This window comes from Physcomitrium patens, chromosome 4 (genome assembly GCF_059467195.1).
Source record: "Physcomitrium patens ecotype Gransden chromosome 4, ASM5946719v1, whole genome shotgun sequence".
Taxonomy (NCBI): Eukaryota; Viridiplantae; Streptophyta; class Bryopsida; order Funariales; family Funariaceae; genus Physcomitrium; species Physcomitrium patens.
In genome coordinates this window covers 19,484,707-19,503,434 of record NC_143413.1, presented here as the reverse complement: position 1 = coordinate 19,503,434, position 18,728 = coordinate 19,484,707, and the positions used below count along the sequence as shown (strand labels likewise).

At 43.5% G+C, this 18,728-nt stretch overlaps 3 protein-coding genes across 5 annotated transcripts; 2 read left to right on the top strand and 1 right to left on the bottom strand.

Annotated features, from left to right (window-relative positions):
- Positions 1–188: 188 nt before the first annotated feature.
- LOC112281628 (stromal 70 kDa heat shock-related protein, chloroplastic) lies at positions 189–7,045 on the bottom strand. 3 transcript variants are annotated; one of them, XM_024518350.3, is made up of 15 exons: positions 6,917–7,045; positions 5,362–5,741; positions 5,041–5,097; positions 4,610–4,792; positions 4,259–4,388; positions 3,749–3,871; positions 3,417–3,496; positions 3,099–3,241; positions 2,653–2,751; positions 2,244–2,433; positions 1,948–2,085; positions 1,635–1,735; positions 1,130–1,289; positions 869–949; positions 189–681 (listed from the first exon to the last, which is right to left on the bottom strand). In XM_024518350.3, the coding sequence occupies exons 2-15, from the start codon at positions 5,692–5,694 to the stop codon at positions 376–378; spliced, it is 2,124 nt and encodes a 707-aa protein (XP_024374118.1). In that variant the 5' UTR covers positions 5,695–5,741; positions 6,917–7,045; the 3' UTR covers positions 189–375. The 3 variants fall into 3 exon arrangements, with proteins under 3 accessions (XP_024374118.1, XP_024374119.1, XP_073389368.1); XM_024518351.3 differs by having other exon boundaries at positions 6,837–6,998; XM_073533267.2 differs by lacking the exon at positions 6,917–7,045 and adding an exon at positions 6,408–6,658.
- A 1,789-nt stretch (positions 7,046–8,834) lies between these two features.
- On the top strand, positions 8,835–10,351 carry LOC149989432 (uncharacterized). The gene is made up of 2 exons (XM_090250086.1): positions 8,835–8,962; positions 9,233–10,351. Exon 2 carries the CDS (start codon positions 9,331–9,333, stop codon positions 9,646–9,648), a length of 318 nt encoding a protein of 105 aa, XP_090106212.1. The 5' UTR covers positions 8,835–8,962; positions 9,233–9,330; the 3' UTR covers positions 9,649–10,351.
- Positions 10,352–14,550: 4,199 nt separating this feature from the next.
- LOC112281608 (uncharacterized) lies at positions 14,551–18,376 on the top strand. Its single transcript, XM_024518261.3, has 3 exons — positions 14,551–17,373; positions 17,535–17,678; positions 17,822–18,376. Exons 1-3 carry the CDS (start codon positions 14,551–14,553, stop codon positions 17,828–17,830), a joined length of 2,976 nt encoding a protein of 991 aa, XP_024374029.1. The 3' UTR covers positions 17,831–18,376.
- The last annotated feature ends 352 nt before the right edge of the window (positions 18,377–18,728 follow it).

The window sequence follows — 18,728 nt, the reverse complement described above, 5'->3', positions numbered from 1 at the left end:
GATGATAATGATCAGTTTCTAGAATGTTATTTTGCACGAGCATTAATCATTTCATTGCATTTTCAATCCTATCGAAAGTGCAAGGCATTTTTTAGTGAGGATTACAGGAATTAGAGCAATTTTTTCTGCAACTGAACAAATGCTTATATTATTAGGATAGGAATTTTACAAACTCATTGCGCACAACATTTTCACTTGAGTGGCGGAGTAATATCTAACTACTATCCTAAGTTACTAAAGCATTTTCAGATACACATGAATTGATTGACCTGTTTATATACAACTGTTACAAATGACTGCTCATAAGCGTTCCCCAAGGTCGGCGACTTCATTTTCACACAGTAGATGAAGTTGTTGTCAATTGGCCCCTACATTTCACGTTGAATCAGTGAAGTCTGCATCAATCACCTCAGCATCATCTCCAGGAGGTGATGAAGCAGCTCCGGAACCAGGTTGTGCAGGGCCTGCGTGTGCAGCGCCGCTTCCATATATTGCTTGTCCAATTTGCATTACTTCTTGTTGTAACGCTTCTTGAGCTCTTTTCATTTTTTCCACATCCTCTGTCTTCGCGGCTTCCTTGAGATCGACCACCTTCGTTTCCACACGACTCTTCAGGTCTGCTGGAACTTTGTCACTCAGTTCCTTCAACTGCTTCTCTGCCTGATAAATCATACTATCACTCTGCATACAGAAGTACCAGAAGATGCATGTATGTCAGGTCCATTGATCGATTGCTCGATAAACATGTTTAACATCAGTGAATGCCTGAGCTGATTAACCCCATAGAAAATGAGCGTCAGGAAAATTGACTAGAAGAAATGTAATACAATCCTACAAAACGTATTCATTACAGTTACATAAGAATTACCTGATTTTTTAAATCAATAACCTCCCTGCGTTTCTTATCTTCTTCTGCATTTCTTTCTGCTTCTTGGACCATTCTCTCCACCTACAATCAAAAACAAGGACAGTAAAAATTCAAATTTGATGAAAACTAAAGTATGTCAACTATCTCAATGATCTTGCATTCGATACCGCACTCAAAAGTTCAAACATAACGCTACAGCCACCTAACAAGAAGAGAGTTTATCAAACCATGACATCTGAGATTTATCATAAAATTGCTTACATCATCTTTGTTGAGGGTGGAGGCACCAGTTATCTGGATGTCCTGCTTCTTTCCTGATCCTTTGTCCATAGCTGTGACCGATAAAATGCCATTGGCATCAATATCAAAGGTCACCTCGATTTGTGGAACTCCACGTGGTGCAGGTACAATCCCATCCAACCTGGTCATTAGCACAAAGAAAACAAGCTTTGAGGAGCTGTTACAGTGAACTCTTCTACATCCTTGGAAATTGTTTGGAAGAAAAGCGTGGGACTCTCTTTAAAGCGCAGTGAAAACGGTTCACTACAGCAGCATTGTTCTTGCATGATATTTTTGAGGTATTACCTAATGCACTGATGGGTTCACATCGCAGAAGGAAAATAGGGAGAAGATCTAACAAAGTGCATCAAAATGAATGATTTGCAAAAAAGAGTTTTCGAGATAAAAATCTGCACTACCAACGAAAGAAAAAAGATAAAAGATAAAGGAAAAAAACTGGCGACCATAATGTTCAGTTGGGACTCGCCTGAAGCTTCCGAGCGATTTATTATCCCTTACAAACTCACGTTCTCCCTGGAGCACATTAATCTCGACGCTTGTTTGACCATCAGCCGCAGTAGAGAAGACCTGGGAACATCACAGGTTAGTTAGATTGATGAATTCTCCTGATCATTCCAAAATCGAAAGGCAGAAATATCCTACAATCCAATGCTTTATACGATAAAAAGAAACTTTTTTACAGAACTTCTCACGCCGCTGGGGAGCTGTAATCTAACAGGTATTTTGTTCAACCTGTATGTATCACACAATCAAGATGATAGAAAGCTCAAGTTCAGCACCTCTTTCTTGGAAGTCGGCAGTGTCGTATTTCGAGGAATGATCTTTGTCATGACACCCCCCAAAGTTTCCAGTCCTAGCGATAGAGGCGAAACATCCAGAAGCACAATATTACCAACCTCACCAGATAGAACTCCAGCCTATCATCAAAAGTCCAAAACAATAACTTACAAAGTCAGAAAAGTGAGCAATAGTTTCTAATTCATAATGAAGCCAACAGAGTAGTTTCTCAATGCAAAAGAAACTCCTCCAATTTATGCATAATAATCGTGTGTTGGGGTGGAGAAGAGACAAGCACCTGAACTGCTGCACCAAGAGCAACAACTTCATCAGGATTAACAGTAACATTTGGATCTTTTCCTGTCATCTGCTTGACCAATTGCTGCACACTAGGAATTCGAGTCGACCCTCCCACCAAGACAACTTCCTGCAAATCCTTGAGACTCAACTTGGCATCGTCTAAAGCTCTCTTTACTGGCTCACGACATCTGGCACAGTACACGGTTCGATACATTGATTGGCAGAAATAATTTGGAGCACAATTGATTTTTACACCTGAATAGGCACTAACAATGTTGCTTGAATACCTGAAAACCTCATTTCACTAATACCCTGCGCATTGACATCTTAAATATATCCAGTTTGTGGACAATCCTCATAAGATCGACTCAGAAGGGAGGAGACGAAAGAATAAAACTGGTCCAAACCTGTCTAAGAGATCCGAACACAACTCCTCAAACTTGGCACGTGTAAGTGTTGTATCAATGTGCTTAGGTCCCTCCGCAGTCGCTGTAATAAAAGGAAGACTTCACACACTCAAAGAAAACAAAGTTTAGGCAGTACATATCCAACCTAACTAGTCTTGTGCCGCTGAATGGGTAAGATTGCCATGAAATTTTTTGATGCAATCTCATCTTTCGCGAACGGAGGAGGAATACTCAACATATTCAAATCAATAGGAGTGCTGTAACATTAACATCTTAAAGCACTCAGTTGGAGGTAAAAAGAGCAATAAGATAACCGAGATGGAAAAATATCCTACATATATTCGGCAACTACATTCACAAAGCACGTTAATATCTCAGGAAGCAAACTCCCGAAGTGGAGAACAGGCTCTAGATCAGCTTACGCTCGTGATGGACTTGGAATGTACCTGATAGTTGTCTGAGTGAGGGAGGATAATTCAATCTTAGCTTTTTCAGCACTTTCAGTCAGCCTCTGAAGTGCTTGAGCATCCTTTAAGAGGTCAATGCCTTCAGCGGCTTTGAATTCTTTCGCCAGCCAATCCACTATTCTCTGTACATTGAATCACTTCGCTCTGTCACACATTCGGACTGAAGACCTTGGCACAGTATCAACTTGAGAAAACGCAGAAAAGCTTGACTATGATTTTGTGAAACGCCACATTGGCAAGTCTTTCTTCAAGAAGAACACGTAAACAGATAGATTGTCTTCCCTCAAAAAGATATACCTTGTCAAAGTCGTCACCACCGAGATGGGTGTCTCCCGCTGTGGAAAGTACTTCAAAAACCCCATCTCCAACTTCCAAGACTGTCACCAACGGCACGTATGTTTCACAGCAACGAAGCATAAAACATTTACAGTAGAACAATAAAAATTACACGCGGTTGATCAAACGTGAAATCCACATCATAAAACAAAATGCTTCAGCGTTGGTTTGAACACTTGAACCTTTTTAGACATATCAAAAAAATAGAAGGGAAATTGTTACAGTACAAGATGGTATGTACTTCATATGAAAACCTTTGTACAGTTGAACATTCAGAACATGAGAAATAGTACCTGAAACATCAAAGGTGCCCCCGCCAAGGTCAAAGACCAAGATAGTTTCGTTTTTCTTCTTGTCGAAACCATATGCCAACGATGCCGCAGTGGGTTCGTTGATGATTCTCAGTACATCAATTCCTGGTTAATACAGCGGAGCACATGAAGCAAAATGAAATGCATCACAGGATAGAACACAAGAACATCTGATGGGGACGATACTGAATAGAATCTTCTCCAGTAGGTGTTCTTGTGTTCCTTGAACCACCAACTACAGTGTCACAGAGTACTGAGGAGGTGAGACTTGAAAATCGGAAGCTATGTATCCAGGGGAAAACTAACAGAAGGTATTATGAAATACACACCACTGCAGATTTACCAGGATTATTTCATTCGCAAAGGGCTGTGATAACTTGGACTGCAAACAAGAGTATCTTTAGACACATGGAAGATTTCAATTTTCCAGATATGATTAGCAGCAGATAATATACTATCATTTTCAACTACTGATGGAAAAGGCTCACATACCAGCAATTCGACCAGCATCTTTAGTAGCCTGGCGTTGACTGTCGTTGAAGTAAGCAGGCACTGTTATAACAGCCTTGTCAACTTTGTCGCTTAGAAACTTGCTGGCATCGTCTACCAATTTTCTTAGAACCTTCACAAATTAACAAATCGCCCCTCAGAGTTACAGAACGTCCCGAAACACGAGTTTCATGAGAATCGAATCGTCAAAGGTTCTTAAGTAGACAAAATTTTGGTGTTTTCCCGCTCTTAAACAAACAATAAGTCATAAACCCTACAAGGTTTAGATACATGATTCAAGTCCATGTATGGGACTGGAGAAGTCCAAGAAGTTTGAATGTTTTAAGCGCTGACCTGCGCGGATATTTCTTCAGCAGCAAACTGCTTGTTGATTGCTGGACAATCGAGTTTCACATTACCATTGGAGTCTCGAATGACTTGGTAAGAAACTTGCTTGGACTCATCTTCCACTTCGTTCATTTTCCGTCCAATGAATCGCTTGACTGAGTAAAATGTGTTCGCAGGGTTCACTACAGCCTGTTTCACATCAGACCAATCGAACAAGTCCCAAATTTAGGGAAATCACTTTTCCGAGTTTATTACTAAATATGGACTCAACAAGATACAATTGTCCCAACTTGTCTGGTAGCTTCCTGCTTTGGCCGCAAACTCTTATACTGAAAAAGCCAAGAAATACAAAAAATCATTGATAGCTTTAACAATGCAGAGATCGCGAGATGCCATCAATGTAGCTAGAATTGAAAATAGGTGACAGCACTACATACTTGGCGCTTAGCAATCTGCCCCACTAATCGATCACCTTTCTTCGTGTACGCAACAACCTGAGTAGACACAGACCACAACATGTTAGCGTAGACCTTTGACACGCAGATTTTTGTCGAAAATAATCCTCATGCACCATGCACAAGATATCGCCGTTACAAAAGCCATATCTAATTCCGTCCTCCCGTCCTGGAAAGGTTAACACTGCAAGAAATCTGATATATCTACAAAGAACATTAAGCTCATATAAAAATTGACTTCATTCCAGTCGTATGGAACAACCGCGAAGATTCGGAGTCACGTGATGTGGAAGAGAAGTTTACCGAAGGGGTTGTCCTCTGGCCCTCAGAATTAGTAATTATTGTAGGCTGTCCACCTTCCATAGCTGCCATTGCAGAGTTTGTTGTTCCAAGATCAATGCCGACAACTTTTTCGGCAGTTACACGAAGAGGCCTTGAGCTCCTTTCATGCTTTGAATTGCATTCCTGAGTACTTCTTGAAATAGAAAAATCCCCTCCGAAGAAGGCTCTATCCGAAGGCTTCTGACCACGCAATGTGCATTTCCGATGCTTTGAAAAGCGAACTTTGTAGACGACACTCCCCTGTCCTGCAACTGAACAGGGCAAGAATGCCACAGATCCCACCGCGGATGCCATGTGCAGTAAAAACACCGATGGTCCACCTTTAACAATAGTATGTTGCCCTGAAACATGACATCAGCTCCTGCGGTTAGCGCTATTTTGTCTGTTTCTGGCCTACTCATCCCAAGCTTTGAGCCTGTGCGCTGAGACGATTGCAAACATATGCTAAACAACTCACAGAATTCACAGTAAAGAAATTAAGACATGATGCGCAGAACTTTCGTGAGATCAATATTAGAGGTGAAGGGACAACATACAAAATAACACAAATTTGATAATGCTACTAAAGCCATAGACAATGTGAACGAAAGAGTTAATCTTCTTGGGAATGGATTCATGCATAATACCACTCGGATTTTTAAAAATCTTGCAAAGGAGATTCAGCTATCATACGTAGCAGCTCAATGACAGAAGCCACACATGCTTTGTATTCAACATCCAAATTCCAAGGGCAAAGGAGAAACAAACAAAACACACGAAGGTATGAGGAACAGACTCAGACATTACTGTTGTGATAAAGCAGTGTGAATCATTCTGCTGACGAGACAAACGACAGGCCGACAATCTAGTGAACAGCATCCAATTTATACCCAATCCACCATTCTTTCTGGACTGTCGCCTCAAAAAATCGAGACCAGCAGAATCGTCGCGCTTGACATTCAAGCACGAAAAAAGACTCTTCTCATGCATTTGCCGGGATATACGAACGGTCATTGAACTCCACTCACCAAAAACAATTCAAGAGCGAGTTCTCAGTGAAGTACCAATCAACCAAGGATTGAGTCATTTCAGAGGGCAGAGTACAAACAAAAATTGAAGAGACCAACAACTGAGCAGTGCACAACATGCACGATGACTACAATTGTAGTTCCAATCAGTAACAATCTTACGAACCAATTCACTACCAATGGCAATAGTTGTCAAAGCCCCGCACCCACGAATAATTTCTCAAACACTCATCGGCGAACGAGTACTAAAAACTGCGGACAATTCACACTCCGAATAAACAGCTCAACGTTTTCTCTTTCACCAGAGAAAGGATCCCAAATCCTTGAAGATTAGGATATTAAAATAATAATAATAATAATAATAATGTATAAAAAACGCACACACACACACAAAAATAAACAAATGCACTCTAAAGCACAGATCCTTACACTTCAATGACCAATGGATCCCATCCAGAAAAAAAGAACTCTCGAACGCAACTAATCATACAATGGCACCAAGCACGTACCGCAGTTCAATTGCAGTCCAATCTTTGCAGGAATGGCAGTAAAACCTTCGCAACAAGTGTGGTTGAAATCCACACATTAAATCTACTCAAAACTCGACTAAATTGACGACGTGTGGGGATCTATAGTGCAGTAACGAAGACACAAAGGAGTTGCATGCAATCCCGGATATGGCCAAGGCTTATTCTCGAGAAGGTTCTACTTCCATATCTTCTCGCTCTTACCATCTGACGTGGAATATCCTGCTAAAAGATGGATTTCAAGCGAAGAATTGGACGAAGAAAGCTCCAGTTCTTGCTGCTGCCAAGTGGAGGATTGTGGTGGATCCATTCCAACGTGGAAATCATTTTCTAGAATTGAACGACCTTCCAGAAATTTCCGAAATAATCGAGAATACGCAGTGTCGACGAGATTCAAGCTTCCGTATCTCCGAAGAGCAATGTCTCATTCAGGTGGCTACAGTTTGCGAGTCCATGGGTTGTGTCGCGGATGCAACTTTGTGTTGTTGGGGTTCCTATTGGTTCTGGGAAATCTCAGCTCTAAACTCCCGTAAATCTCAGTTGTGGTGGGTTAAAATGATATTTGATTCGTAAACAATAACAACAACAGAGACTAGTAATTTCTGAATGTCTTCTTGAACCCTCCCTTGCTAGGACTGCTCGTTGTTATCGATTAAACTTAGCTTTCACAACAGTTCCCATATTACGTTGGAACCGCTCTTATTTTTAGATTGTTGCGTTCGAGACAATTTCTGGAACACTTGGTGCGCAGATGGGTAGGAGAGTAGTGCAACATATCACAAAACTACGGTGTGCCGATTCTGGGATGAGCGTCAGACAGTAATTCTCGACTGGATCATCCGTGATATCTTTGTTGCATCTGTAGTCAGATTTTACAGGAAAACGAACAAGGTTGGTTTCGTTTCCAGGCCTCAGTCCGCTCGGTGCTTTCTACTGAGTTTGTTAAAACATGCCTCGTGTTAAACTGCAGAAGTTGGTAAGATCCGTCCACATGAATGGTTTCTTTTTAGTGCAGCGTCCTCGCTTATGTAGAAATTTCTCGGGTTCCGAAACAGGTTCTTAGTATTGTGGATACGGTCTGGTACTGTCTGAAGGCGTGAATGTAAGGAGGAAAAGCTAGACTTAACTTTCAAAGAGGAGACTCCAGTTGTTTGGCAGATCGAAGTGAGGGGGAATTCAGAGAGTATGCCTTCCTCATCACACACGGAAGATTCAAAAAGGTTAACGGTAACGAAAAGTACAATATAAGAGTCATGTGAGAACAACATTATGGCGGCAGACTAGAACCACACAGCTAAGCCTACAGTTAGAAGAGGAAACAACATTCCAACCAGAACATCCTGAAGCTCAATTTTCATTTACTGAAATGGTATGTTGGTACCCTTTCTCCCATCGGAAATATTCAATCTCTGGAGTGGTAGTTTTTTATTATTTTATTTATTTATTTATTTGGAGGATGAAACATCTTTAATCGAGGATATCAGAAACCACCAGAGTACAGGTAACCTGCAAATCATACTTAAACGGCAGTCCTGGATGAGAGTGACCTTAAATGAGGAGGATTGAGGGAGGAGGGAGTTAGTGTCCCGCATTTCTATGGTGCCCGCCAGACGTGGGTGACAACACGTGAGGGTGAAACAGCATTTTCTTTGTAGTTAACCTACTCCAGAGCATTTAAGCATTGTATTGGTTAGAGCAGAAGCCAAGAATAAAAGCTGGAGGGCCGGAAATTTTCAGCTTCACAGCCAGCTGTACCCTCGTCGATCGTACCCGGCAGAGCGTTTCTGACATAGCAGTAATCTGCGAATAAGCGAATCTCTTACTGTTTTTCTTATTCTTATGATTTTTATTTTGATTCCAGAGGCACTTACTTCTGTTGCTTCAGATTTGTAAACCGTAATTCTATGGAGAATACCCAAGAGCTAATGATATCGAGGCAACCAGTGCAGAAGATCTGATTGAAATTGCTTCAAATGTATTATTGTCTAATCAGGTCATTGGCATCAAGAAAAACGCTCTTTTATGAAGGTGATGGAAGCATTCATGACATATATAAAGTTTGTCTTGTTCAGATGAAGCGGTGCGGCATTGAATTAAAAAAAATCTCGCCATGTGTGCGTAAATATACCCTTCGTCGTGATCAATTCCTAAATGTACACGTGGCTATTAGCAATTAACTTTCAGTCATCAGCCCAGTCTTCAATACACATCCATTTACGATGAAATTTCTGTCAACATGACACTAGGTCGGTATTTTTCTAACTCCATAAGACAGTTATTTTCATAACGTTTTGGCAGGAAATGAACCCCCAAATTCGCATCGAGTGCACAAGAACGGATTATGAAGCTTCCGCAGTCCTGGCAGTCTTGAGCAACGGCCTGGGTCATGGAAGGCGATGCCACAAGAAAACTTGAATCGCCCATTTCGATTAATCCACATTGGGGTGAAAGCCCACCAAGTGCATGAGCTGGGTGAGTACCACAGCCAGGTACAAATCCCTCCATCCAGATCCTTCAACGAAGCCGGCGCCGCCCTGCGAATCTGCCAATCGCATGCCAGCAGGCGATCGATGTGCGAGGAAGAGGAGGAGGAGGAGAGCCTGGCTGTCGCCATGCATCCAAATGCTTCCTCATCCATCGAAACCAACGCCGCCCCCAACGAAACAGCGCGTCCATCATCCACAAGTCCAGGGCGGACCTCGCAGCACCTGTGACGATTCCGAGCACTGCAAACCTGCAAAAAAAAAAAAAAAAAAAAAAAAACCCAGTTCCCAAAGGCGGAGTTGTGCCCCATGGCTGCATGAACGACCTCACGAGATCTGCAGCCCTTCCTTGATCCGTATGTATGAGATGGTGGACACGGGGACCTGGAACGCGAAGGTGGTGGACTGGCACAGTGGGTGCGTGGCAAAGGCACATTCACTGCACCAGCTGCATTCATCCTGCATCTCCCAACAGTCAATCAGTCAGTAACTCACTCACTCGGCCTCCATAAAGTGCCCCACTAATCCCATCTAATTCAGCCCCCACTTCCACAGTTATGCACTTCATCACTAATTGAGCTCATCAACGCCCCACCCCTATTCTGCTGCTGCGTCTGCAACTGCAGTTGCTGGATATGCGACGAACACCACGACGCTATTTGGAGCTCATTTCTAACTTGGCTATTTCCCAGGCAGTGCTTAGTCACACTAGTCCATGAAACTACCTCTCTTGCATTATATATTTTACTTACAGATCTATATTTACTGATGTCGAACTTCACTAACATGCTGCATGTCAGCCAGAGAGTTTGAAGAATCAGGGCTTTTTGCGAGACGTATTAAATGCTTGTTGAATGTGCAAGAAAAGCACGTGTGTGTGCATACATGATCGAATGAATGTTGCGCCAATTGCTTTGAGGATTTTCACTTTTTAGGAGTGTTTTGTATTTGGGGACAAGGTGAGAGGTCACAACTTTTAAATGTTTGGATTGGTTGAAATTGAAAGCTTCTTTGAGTTGGTTTTATATATTGAAAATTAGGTCCAAAATTTTTAAGAGGAAAAGGTGAGATATAATGCATTTTTTTCCCTGTTCGGTATGAACAATGTTGTCCCTCAATTTTTTTGTTGGGCCCATTCAAGAGGTGGTGAATGGAAAGAAAAAATAAATCAATTTCATGCTAAAAAATGCTTCAAGCAATCATTAAAAAAAAGGGAACTAAAATTTAAATATTTTTTGTATAATTATTAGAATAAAGACATGAGCTGACATGTTTAGACTTGTAATTAAAAAATAATTTAATTTATTTCATGCCCTCTTCTCACTTTATAATATATCCACAAACAAGGGTTTCCAAAGGAGGTTTTTGTTTCACCAAGTGAGGAACCTCAGAAAGACCTTTGAACTGTACTCTTTCAAAGTAGGCTTGTAGGTATAAAATCCGCAATTACTTATAATGTTTTGGATGATTAATACAAGAGTATATTGTACATTACTCTAAAAGTCTATGTGAGTAGAATGTATTTTAAAAGTATGTTGTAATGAGACAAGTTTTGGTAGCATTGTTTGTATTATGATGAAATATCTTTTAAAAGTTTTTAATCTGTGAAACCAAATAACTTCAATAATAGTATTTGGAGTAAAATTAGAAAATAATAATATCACCATATTTAAATTTAAAAGATGCCATGAAGTTGGATGCAAATTCATACATACATATGTCTATATATAACTCTGTCAAAGTATCACCAGGACAGTAAATGTGGTGTAAGTGAGTGTTCTACTATATTATATAATCTAAAGAACAACGTGATAATAGACTTAAGCCACAATCACGACACCTCAACTTGATAAAAAAAATCCACTAAATTAAAAATATAGATAAGTGTAAAGAAACCGTCCTCCCCCTTTTCAGTTGTAATATAAATCAAGTTTTATTTATACCATCAATATGATGTGACAATATGAGGTATTTTACTAACATTTTCCAGTGGATATTAAGATGTGTGAATTAACATCTATTTACAACTGAAATACAACAGTATTTAATTGTAATTTAACAGTATTTAATTCATATATTTAACAATATTTAACAGTATTTAATTGTAATTTTAATTTAACAGTATTTAATTCAATTTAAATGAACCATCCAATTTAATTTAAACTCTAGACTCAAAACGGGAGCCCAGAGTTCATGGATGGATGAAATAAAGGACGAAAAGAAACATTCGTTAATGCGTGGATGAACAAAAGAATAGATACATGGATGGATGAGCGGACAGTGGATAGATGAACGGATTGATGATGGGTGGATGGATGAGAAATACCGTATTCAGCAGCTGAGTGCCCGATTCCCGAAATGCTTCGATAATTTCTAGGGCATGTGTGTGTCGATGATCGGTGGCCGAAGCTTTGCGAATCTCGCACCGTAATCTAGAGTATCTATTTCGTCGATTCGTGTGCATTGCTTTTTGGAAGTGGAGTTATGGTGGATTTCCACTTTGGTCCTTGTGTGGCTTTCTCGTGAGCTTTCCTGTGTTGGCATTCTCGGAGAATGGGGGACATGCCATCCTGCTTGGAGAATTTCGCCCTAGCTCCAGTCCGTGAGCAAGATTCACGTCCATCTCCGCGTCTGTGCCTTTCCGGAAAGCCGCGTATGTGACATGCGCCTAAGAACCTGGAGCTGCGTTATCCAGAGCAGATACAGATTAGAGGGGAAAAAGAAGCGGTGTCGATCCTGCTGCGGAGAGTGCGCTCAATCCACAGCAGATCGACTCCCCCCTAAATTTGAATTGGTTTTGCTGGTGGAACTGCAGTCTGGGCTTCCCCTCCGTCCATGAGCGCTGCCAACTGTAGTCCTGTGTCGTGTTTTTTCCCACACGATTGGAGGGGCTTTTTTGCCGCGGCTGTTGGAGAGAGCGCGGGCGGGCCATGTGCCAGATGCGGCGTATTGCACTGCGGAATGCGTCCTGCGGGTGCGAACGGAAAGAGCCGGCCTCATGATCCAGCAGGGGAGGCTTTTCCACGGAAGCACGCATGCGCGGCACACATGGAAAAATCCTCTGGCACACCCTCGATCATCACAAAGCGTTACCCCCCCCCCTCCCCACCTAATTAGGGCTTCCGACATACGCTTGCGCATCATGCTGCTTTGGACTACGGATGTATTGTGCATTCATACTCTCAATAGTACTGTATTCCAGTTTCATCAATATTTTCTTGTTTTTCTCAACACACTTTTCGAATCTCTTGCAAAGACTATGAAAGAAGTCATGCAGTTGATACCACTGCTATTGGATCTATACTGCAAGAACTCTTAATCTGTTTTTGCATGCTCACTGTTTTGTCTTAATAAACTTTTAAAAGTTATTTACAACTTGTGACCTTTTCAACTGAAACATATACAGACGTTAAGCAACATGTGAAAAAACAGTAAGAACGTCTTACCAACATAATTCAGGACTACTTGTTTGCAGAGCATGGTCGTGTATTTTTGTAATTTATGGATACCACCTCTTCAAATTGAGTGAAGAAATAATTCGTTTCGACTTAATTTTTGTATCGTATTAGAAATGAACTTCACCTGAACATGAACTTAAATCAGAAGGTTCCAGAACAGCACGCGGCAGATGACAAAATTACAACTTGCTGGGGTCCAAAATAAAACATTCATGAAGAATAAAGACTCTAAAATCAAAGATTAAAAACCCGTCCGCTTATAACATTTTTCACAACGAAGATTAAGCATATGGACTGGACGAAGCAGCGGTTCGTCGAGGTCTGAAGGCATCGATCTATCCTCCGCGGCATCAAGCTCAACTCAGCCAGGGCCCATCAATTCAACGAAGAGGCGCAGTGGATCTTCAAATTTTGGGTACTCAACCGGACTGAAATTCATCACGCTTAGGGGTGGAACCACACAATGGAGGTGCAAATGGATGTAGAGGCTTGATTATGAGCACGCATGAAAAGCTACCCAAGACTGCAAAGAGTCCAGCGCTGGATGTGGGACTTTCGGGCCCACGACTGCTGTGCATTCTGCGGCGACTGAGCCTCGAGGTGCGTGGATGTGAAGACGAATGGTAGCCGACACGGCGCAGTGGGACTGACGACGCAGGAAGACCAGAAAAAGGGAGTGGAGTGAAGTGGAGTCGAGCTGAGAGTAGGCTAGAGTAGGGTTGTAGTAGGGGATACTATACTGAGTAACGGATGACAAGGACATGCCGGAGTGGTTGAGGAGGTGCGTAATGAAGACCGTCAACAGCTCTCTAACCTGGTGCTAATTACGCCGCAATGACTCCTCTCCGGTGAGACCGCGCCCAATGCAGCGTCCAAACAAATCTCCCACCAAGTTCCGGAGCTCAGATTGCCTCTTTTGCTGGTCCCCATGAACGTGAGCCATGTGCCTCGGCGTCTGTGGGTGTGGACTCTTCTCTGATGATGTGGATAGCCCTGTGCTGCGAGATCAGTAGCGCTCTCACCAGGGACCCTCTCAGGTCAGCAGCTGGGAGTGTTTGTGTGGCGACTCGGATTTTGGGAATTGAAAGGTTTGGGAGTTTGGGCACTGCGGCACCTCCGCGTTTGGTACTTGCATGTCTCGTTGGGATTCTACGCCTGTGGTGAGTGCTTGAGTCGTGGGTGATAGAACTGGATGTCCATTGAGGTGCTAACGACGAGTTACTCAGTCGATACGGCGTGCGGCTCAATTGCGAGACGTCAAGTGTTTTCCTATTTCTTTTTCGGAGGAGTTCGCTGCCAGTGCGAAGAGTTCGATGGTTAGTTACGCTCAGGCTGGGGAAAAGCACTCAGCATCTTCCAGCTCGTGGTTGTTTGTATGCGATTGTACATCGTCGGGACACTCCTCACGCTCGCATCCACTTAGCATTAGATTGTTTGCAGATCGTAAAGTCTAAGCTTGTTATGAGATTGTATACTTCTGCTCTTTCGGCGCATCAAAAGTGAACCATTGGTATCTCATGAAGGGGATTGATTGCCAGGGAGTGTGAAGCATTTAGTGGACGCTGTATTCAGGTTTGTAGTTACTCTATCTTTCTACCTCCAGGGAAATATCATTGTAGCGTAAATGAGTGAATGTTTTGGAAAAATGAGCGAATAGTGTAGCAGCTGGGTGACGATGAAAGATCGGTACAGCCATCTTATTCAAGAGGATGTCAGTTCAACATCAAGGAGCAGTGGCAGGGCTTCCCAGGATTCCTCCTTATCAAGTTCTTGCGATGTCTCTATCGAGTATGCGTTATTGGAAGCCACTAAGCTACCTCAACTAATGTCGAGTTCTAATATCGAGGATGAGCAAGCTTTGAATTTCGCTCGGCAAGGCAGACCCTCTTGTTCTGACACTGAGCGGCGAGAGCTTGAAAATGCATCGTGGACCAGCAGCTTGCAGAGGGAAAAGGACAATGTGACGGACGATTTCAGGATCCTTGGTAGCAGCTGGAGGTCTGAGGACAGCGAGGTTCTCGCGCTTTGGGAAGAGAAGTTGGAGCACACTGGGAAGGCGATTCCGACTACCTTGGAGTGTCGGAAGTCCCCTGTGTTCCAACCCTCACGACGGGAATCTGTGAAGAGTGTTGTGAAGAGAATAGAAAGCTTGTCCCATGCGATGGCGAACAGCAAAGAGAAGCTGCGTACTTCATGGGCGCGAAGCTCACCTGTTCACTCTAAGGCTGGTGCTTCTCCAGACAGCCCACGCCATTCGGTGGACAAGAAAGTGGGCGGTCAATCGCCTTGGCAAGACTTCACGATAGACACCTCCCCACCTGGGAAGACAAGCGAGTCTATATTGCACAATTCGCCGAAAGCACGCTACCGGTACGGTTCACCGTGTCGGAGGATGGACTCAAGCGTAGAATCCTCTCCAAATCCCAGCTCAGCTCCGAAGCAGTTCCACCATGCCGTTAGTTGTGAGATTCGATTGGGTTCTTCAACAGCTGCGGCGCCAGCGGATTCCAGTCTACGCAGGTTGGCTGAGGAGAGACAAGGAGTCTCACCCTGGAAGCGTAGCAATCTGGAGAATGGATTGCACGATACTGGAAACGGGTTTGAATCGCCTCTAGTGCGACCAATGATCTTGCCAGGGTCCAGGCCTAACCGCGAAACATATAGCAAGCGTGCAGGTATCACTGGTGCCTCTGTGTCTGCACCTTATGCTTCTCAATTAAATTCAATGCGATTTGCGTCATCAAATCCACCGAAGTTGGATGACTCGGACGACCCACCGCGGACCATTGCCGCAGCAGCTGAACGAGCACTGTCGCGACAATGTACGAAGCTTAGCTTGGAAGCGTCTGATAGAGCGTTGTCCCGACAAACTACGAAAATGAGTGCCGATGCGACTGAGAGAGCTTTATCGCGCCAGTCTACAATTATTCGTCTGGAAGCAGTGTCCTTGTCTATGGAGAGATCCTTGGAAAGAACTTTGGAGAGGTGCTCTTCACAGTTGACGGATGAAGGTATGGTTAATGAGTATGCGACTGAATCAGGTGGGCAGCACGCTCGAGCGGGAACTCCGATTTCCCAAGAACCGGGTGAGCGGAAGGCTAGCCACAGATACTACCAAAGGGTTACGTCGAGGGAGAGAAGCTCTCGATGGAGCTCGTTTGATGGAAATCAATTGCATGAAATTGACTTCATTGCACCATCCGCTGCGAGGTTTCTGGAAGATGAAGGATGCGTGTCTCCTGCCACATCTCCTATTAAGAGGCAGGGAACAGTGCCCTTCAAGTGGGAGGAGGAGCCTGGGAAACCGAAGGGATTCTCAGAATCTGCATCAACTAAATTTCACAGTGCCCTTCAACTTCCTCCTCGCCTTGCATCATTGCATCTAAAGCAATATTCGCAATCATCGCCAGTTCCATTGCGGGACCGGTACATGAATATTTCGATGAGTGCCCCGCTAGCTGAGCTCTACGCCAACCCTATTCCTGAATCTTCGTCCTCGGAAGTCCAGCACATGGCTGTTAACCTCCCCAAGCCTCAAATATCCCGTGTAGTTACCACCTTGAATTCGTGTTCGACTTTATCAGAGAGGGGATCTGGCTTGGGTGCTGCTGTGGAATCGGTTATGACTAAATCAAGATCTGTCGGCGAGGTCAGAAGCGCTCTTCAAAATTTGTCTCGCTTTTCAGTAGGCACTGGGGATGGAGATCGAGGAGTGGCTCTAAAATCTCGCGCTGCGAATGCTCCTCCAGCTCCCCAACAGACGCCTGCTAGCAAAGCGAGGCCAACGTCTCCTAGAAGTATCTTATGCGGCCCGGATGATGAAAGTCGGCCATCGTCAAATCTTTCTTTAAGCTCTGAACCTGATATTCCTCGGATTTCCCCGCCAGTGGTGATATGTTTATCTCAGTGTAGTTCACCCTCCCCTGCCTCGTTCGACTCTCTTGAGCCCTCAATTGAGCATGACTCTCAGATATCGACTTTAGAATCTAGCCTGACTTCATCACTCCGCGCAAATACTCGCTGCAATAGTATGACATTTCAGGTTTTCGACCTTTCGCTTATGTCTGGTCCAGAGCGCCAAGATGGATCTGCGCAGAATGTGAATGCATTCGTCAAATTCTGCAAGAGTGGGAAGCGATGGGTGAAGAACAAAACCCGTCCCAACCGCCACAGAACAACTCGTGATGAGCAACGAGCATCACCTATTTCCGATTTCTCTGCACGTTTGGGAGGAGAATCTCAGCATGGACTTGAAGTCTCCACGACAGGTCGCAATGACACAGTAACAGAGTGCCGCTTTGCACCAACCAGTTCAACCCTCCCAGTAGATTATTTGGGAAATCGGTCTCCAGCATACACCGCCACTCTAGAGCTGCTGTCGCCAGTTCATGGAATTCCTTCTAGAAAGTCGACTCTCCGAAGGAAACGTGCAGCTCGAACGACCCAGAAGCCAACCCGTCGAACGCGACTGAGAGTCCCAATACAAGCCCGATTCACGGTGAGAGCAATCTTTCCCCATTACTCTTGTTGACAAGCACCGAGTTTGAGATATGGTTCACATTGAAGAATCTCTCTTTAATTGTGTTGCGAGTTTCCATGGCTCTGTTTCGAACATACTATGAATGTCATCAATTCTAATCCCAATTCCATTGTTACCAGGTTCCAATTCGCAGGGCCCTCAGGAGATTTTTCTCCAGGTTCACTTTCCGGCGTCAAACCGTGAAACTGAAAACGGCTGCAGAATCAAAACTACTCCACCATGTAGACTACACTATGTCTCCAGCGGACTTTCGGTTCTGCAAGGTACTTTGTCTTGGACTCTGCAGTTGCACTCCGTGATCGCTTGATTACCAAAATCTTCTCAATTTCTAGCGGAGACTTTACAAGAGTTGTGGACAGAATTTACCTGCTTATTAAATTTCCTGTCTTAAACTCATGATTTGCAGCCAAATTGAGAATCAAGAGAATGATATACGCGGAATTCACCAGATTCAGAAGGCCTCTGTAACTCGGTTTGTTGACACCACTTTCCTCCTTCAAGCACAGCTTGTGTCGTGTAGCAGAAACTGACCGCTCACTCTTCAAGTGCTGGTCCCGCTGTCTAACGCGGTTAATAGTACGTGTGCTCGAGACATCAAACCTCAACTCTGTCTTGCGTTGAGATAGGTTTAATACAACTATCTCTCTTTGCCTTGCACATAGATTCATCCTCCTAGCGAATACACGTTAGCCTCGGCATTCTGAATTGTAGCCAGAAGCACAAGACTTAAGTCGGCCCCCTGAGAGTGAGAACCGCCAAGCACAAAATCTTCCTGGCAAGGGGAAGATTACAATGGTCATGTAAAATAGCGGGGGTTTAAATTTCTAACTACAGTACAGAGATTTTGAGCAATGCTGCGGATGAGATTAAGACCGTATATTAGGTTCTCAGTCTTGCTTTCTACTAAGTTGCCGTAGCGGCGAATTGAAGAAACTCCACACTCTGGATTAGTTTGACTTCATATGGCAATTTTTTTCGCATTTGATGTATTTTGAATGTCCTAGTGCTGGTAGATTCCATGCGGTTCATGTTTCTCAACCACATCGAACTATGTTTCTGTAAAGTCATAATGGGAGTCATGAAATCCACTGGGCTCTCAGGAACATTTGCCCAGGTGCTCTTTGGGGTCTAGTGTCGAGGCCAGAGTGATCTCGCAAGGGATACCGCCCTCGTTAACACATGAACATACTGAACTGTCTCATTTTCTTCAAGTTGAAACTGTGCTCAAGCTAAAATTTTAGTAACTCAAACACAATAAGAAACCATGGAACTTATGTTCCACAATAATGGTGCCTCATCCGTGCGTTGCGTTT

What these genes read in the sequence shown, in the direction of transcription:
- LOC112281628 (XM_024518350.3), bottom strand. Translation starts at nt 5,694, where the DNA reads ATGGCATCCGCGGTGGGATCTGTGGCATTCTTGCCCTGTTCAGTTGCA. An exon ending in TGCCGACTTCCAAGAAAGAG is followed by an intron (nt 1,736 to 1,947) that starts GTGCTGAACTTG and finishes TGATGTTCCCAG; the next exon opens with GTCTTCTCTACTGCGGCTGA. An exon ending in CCACCCTCAACAAAGATGAT is followed by an intron (nt 950 to 1,129) that starts GTAAGCAATTTT and finishes TTTTGATTGTAG; the next exon opens with GTGGAGAGAATGGTCCAAGA.
- LOC149989432 (XM_090250086.1), top strand. Translation starts at nt 9,331, where the DNA reads ATGCCACAAGAAAACTTGAATCGCCCATTTCGATTAATCCACATTGGG.
- LOC112281608 (XM_024518261.3), top strand. Translation starts at nt 14,551, where the DNA reads ATGAAAGATCGGTACAGCCATCTTATTCAAGAGGATGTCAGTTCAACA. An exon ending in CAATACAAGCCCGATTCACG is followed by an intron (nt 17,374 to 17,534) that starts GTGAGAGCAATC and finishes CATTGTTACCAG; the next exon opens with GTTCCAATTCGCAGGGCCCT.